We start from the raw sequence: 4,536 nt of genomic DNA on the forward strand, positions 1-4,536 counted from the left end.
AAGCCAGGAATGAGGACTCGCTTCTCAGAGTTGATCTACTTGGTCAGCCAAAACCTTGGCTCTTACCTGCACTTGGTGCAGAGAGTTGATGAGATTTTTCCTGTGCCTTACAATAACATCAATCACGATCAGTCATTTACACTATTTTACAGTGTAGTGAATAACCCCAAGGACCCATTTTCCTTTAACAGCAGCACATAAAGCACAATATTGCCTTTCATTTCCTCTTTTGCCTTAAGACCTAATGAGGAGAAGCCTTGTTATTCTGTTCCTACATCTTGTGCGCCTAAACCTTTACGGTTTATCAACGTCCACACCACCAGTCATTTCCTGAATTTCAGTGAAACAGTTCCTCAGAACTAAACTACGCAGGCACCTTTTGTTGCATGTACAGTCAACTATGAAGAAGTGTTTCTCAAATTCCAGGAACTCAATGAGCAACAGTGATTTCCTCCATTTCAAATAAACTTAAAATAAATTATTTCCATTAAAAGAACAGCTTCAACCATAACAGTTTTGCAGCGTATAAAAAATAAGAACTATTGAGAATTATTTTTTCTTGCTACTGTTATCCAGCTATTGGCTTCCTGCACCACCTGACATTTCTGACACAATCAGTAGCAAACGTTTCTAAGCTACTACTAAAAATCAAGAACGACGTAAAATTAGGAAGAGAGGTTGGACAGACATTCTTCATTTAAGTGAACTAAGCATGCCTGAGGGTCAGAAGAGCTCACAACTAACTTTGGTCATGTTCTGCCTGTTCTCAGATCTCTGAACAATGGTAACTTTAGAAAACACAGTTTATCTATAAAGACCTAAACTTGCCTTCTACTCCTTTTGCATGACTGATTCAATAATCAATTAACATAAAGAAACTAAAATCATCTTGCATGGTTAGTTCCAACCTCGGCTATCTAAACCAACTTATGACAACAAAGTACTTAAAAAAGCAGTGCAGTATAAAATTTCTGTGACAAAGGAGGAAAAATAATCCCCACAAACACCAAGGAAAAAAAAAAAAACACAAAATCAAAAAAACCAAAAAGCAACATGTGTTTGCTCAGTGGTTGTTCACTATTTTGCTTTCTGGCAGATGAAAGAAGTTATCTTCTTTGAGTTTCAGATGTTCTGGTAAATCTAGCTGTTTTTTTGCTTCCTCAATGTCTTCCTGAATTGCTGAAATGAGCGCCTCTGAAAAAGACAAGAATAGGAATATGTAAAGCTTGGTTTGAATTCTGAACACACAATAGTGTGTGAAAATAAGGTCCCACAGAATATCAGACAACAGTCAAAGAAGCAGAATAAAAGGATTATCACGAGGTTTGAGTGGGAAAATTCTGTATTTTTTCCTATGGCTTTTTTTTTTTTTCCCAACCATGACAGAGTTGCATTTTTCACTGATATAAGCACTACCCTCTCGACATTTTAGCAAAAGATCAATGGAGTTTCATTAATTGTTTCAATTCTAACAGAGCTGCAATTTAAAAGCAAATTAACTGACTAGACTGATGCTTTTAGGGTAAGCCCATAATTTTAAAACTACTCCTCAGTTGAGTGACGAAGCCATACAATTTTCCAGTGTGATACACTGGAAGATGTGTGGGTATGCTTTTGGCTTTAATTAAAGCAATTTGTACATTTAGCTTATGAAAACATTTTACTGAAATTTCAAAAGTTAAGAGATAAAATATCTCTGTATGGAAAGAGACAGTGAAGACATAGCACTTGGACAATTAAGAGAAATAATAGATGATTTTGAGGGATACTGACAACACTTACCTAAGGAATCAAAGTTTTTTTCAGGTCGAATATATCCTATGATGACTATACTAAGAACTTCTCCATAAAAGTCTTCTTTGAAGGTGTGGATAATGTGCGTTTCCTAAAGGAAGATAAAGAGGTCGGCATGTATGACGAAGTTTTAGTTTAATTCCCTCATTTTAAGGACATACAGCTAATATCCCAAATTCAAATTCTCCCCAACATACACCAATAAAAGGGGGATTTAGTTTAGCACACATATTGCAAAATTAAAAGGCTAGGGCATTTCCTTATGTTAGGAGGGAGAATTCTACTTTGCACAGAATTTAAGAAAATGTACTCACTTAAGAGAACTCTGATAGCCAAAAGAATAACCCCAGAACAAACAAAGACAGAAAGGCATGACTCAGAAGAAATGCTTCACCACTTCTCAGAGGTGAGATTTCCAAAGCAGCAAACCACAGCTTAATGTTTCATAGTTACACTGATGCAGCCAAGCGGCTCTGAAGATTTAGGCTGAAATAGTTGGCTTAAGGAGTGCTTTTGCAATCAGCTCACACAGGAACATGGACTAGGTAAAATTCAACGTGTGAAGGCTGAGGCAAAGGCCCATCTTACGCTCAAAACCATTTTATGCATGTCTCCATCTCTACTACACGCCCACCCACAGCACAGAGCAGCACAGATACTCTGGAAAGCTTCTCACAGCTCAGGATTTTAACACAACTCCTCCAAGCCTTTACTGTGCACTTTTGAATATTTATGCTGTGTATCAAGCCATAGCACCTCATGTATGGATTCCATCATTTAGGACAATAATGAATAGAAAATCATGACAAATTAGGATGCCCTGACATCTCTTTCTTGAAATGTAAACAGATTGCACAGAACAACAAATGAGTAAATTCCAGCACATGCCAGGGCTCTCATAAACAGTAAATTCAGTACATCTATCAACCTTATGTTTAGTTAGCTATCAAACCCATGAGCAACCACCATTTCAGAAATGGTGTTATATTTTTATTTTGGAAGTATGTAACAAATAACGGAATACAGAGAAGGAAATAAACTTTATTCAACTACAGCTGCATACTCTTTGGTTACTGAGAATATTTTCTTTTCAGAATACAAACATATGATATAAATGCCAACTACGTTTCCAGGAGCAAACTGAATTTCTAAATCCCATTTATGGATCAAGTTGTGCGTGTCTTATTCAAATACAACATCTGGCTCATTTATCATAATAAAAGTCCCCCACAAAGCAAAATTCTTACCACTGATTTCTTAATATTCTTATAGAAAGGATTCCATCCTATGCTCAAAACCATTTTATGCACATCTCCATTTCCAACACAGGCCCATCCATAGTAAATACCAGTAGAGATATCAGATGGAAAGCTTTCAACTACTTGTTCAGAAAAGTTCGCTGCAAAAATTTTAGAAAGTGTGACGTGTGAGTGACTGTGTAACTCAAAGATATAACAGTCTTCAAACACTTAAAACCCAAACTCTGCCTACATATTATTTACAAACATAACACCACCAACAACGAGAATAATACAGTGTGCCATTTGGCAAAGTATAAAATACAAACCAGCTTCATAAAATTCAGGTCCTGTGGTAATACCAAAGTTATCACATCTCTCATGCAGGCTACATTTTATAGTTACACGTATTCATTACTGATTAATCACAGAAGAGAATATTAGTAATATGTCTAGTCAGAACGTATTTCACTCTTAGGACAACTTTTACAGCTTTCACATGGTGAAAACAATCAAGTTTCTTTTACAGCATAAAACAGCATCTCAGAACTATTGACTTGTTAGTAAAATAGTTACTTATGAAATAAAATATGTAGAAATAAATGACAGGATGATTTAGTCACCTCTCACCTTTGTACAAATTGCTTTACAGAGGCATCTGTGGATTTCTGAGACTTTCTTTGAAAGCTACATATCCACAGTAAAACAAACTCCCTTCTAAGTGAGCCTAACATTCTGTCAAAGGACTATCATACTTCTATTTCCCATATGACCAGATCTCTTAATACAAGACATCAAATTCACTTGAGAGAATTTATAGTCACTGAATTTTTACCGAAGCTCACAAGAAGTAACAACTTTCCTCCCCTGTTCCCTGACACCAATACATGATTTATATGCAGTCAAGAGCAAAACGTGGAATTATTAACAGATGTTGTCAGAAATCCAGGATATCAAGATTGTCTTAAAACAATTCCTCGTCTGCTCAGAGTAGTGCAACATGACTGGTGAATTCAGTGGCCAAGACACACAAAAATTCAATTGAATTATGCTTCTATCTCTATTTACACAAATGAAACGGAGTAGAGCAGTAAGAAAACATATTTCTTTTTAGGCCAAGTCCGCATGGTTTGTTTTTCAGCCTCTGCATTACCACCGTTGAGCTTCCCTCCCTGCAGCTGTTTCCAAAGCCTACTCCCTCTCTTGTTCTCTCTGAGGTTTATATGAAGGGATATTTTCCAAGCTGCCGCACCACACCATCGTGCATGTGACCCCTTATCTACATCCCGTACATCATCGCGACTATCACTAGCTGATTTAACCAAAAAAAGCAAGAACGAAAGAAACCGCCTGAATGACAGGGAAGAGAGTAACACAAAAGAGGGTACACGTCCCCGTGCAGCGCAGGGAAAACAACAGACAAAAAAGCTAGGAAAACGCGACCCCCGAACAAGCCCCGTCGCAGGAGGGGAGAGCAGGGCAGGGCCGGGCTCAGGCAGCGGCG

General features: G+C 37.5%; 1 protein-coding gene across 1 annotated transcript; it reads right to left on the reverse strand.

The window, feature by feature from the left end:
• Nucleotides 1–1,063: 1,063 nt before the first annotated feature.
• RFK (riboflavin kinase) lies at nucleotides 1,064–4,344 on the reverse strand (the record flags this gene model as incomplete). The annotated part of the gene is made up of 4 exons (XM_008947072.1): nucleotides 1,064–1,194; nucleotides 1,783–1,885; nucleotides 3,042–3,193; nucleotides 4,186–4,344. Coding segments are annotated over 4 exons (545 nt in total), but the record flags the coding sequence as incomplete, so codon positions are not given.
• Between the last annotated feature and the right edge of the window lie 192 nt (nucleotides 4,345–4,536).

Source organism: Merops nubicus, unplaced genomic scaffold (genome assembly GCF_000691845.1).
Source record: "Merops nubicus isolate BGI_N331 unplaced genomic scaffold, ASM69184v1 Scaffold53669, whole genome shotgun sequence".
Lineage (NCBI taxonomy): Eukaryota > Metazoa > Chordata > Aves > Coraciiformes > Meropidae > Merops > Merops nubicus.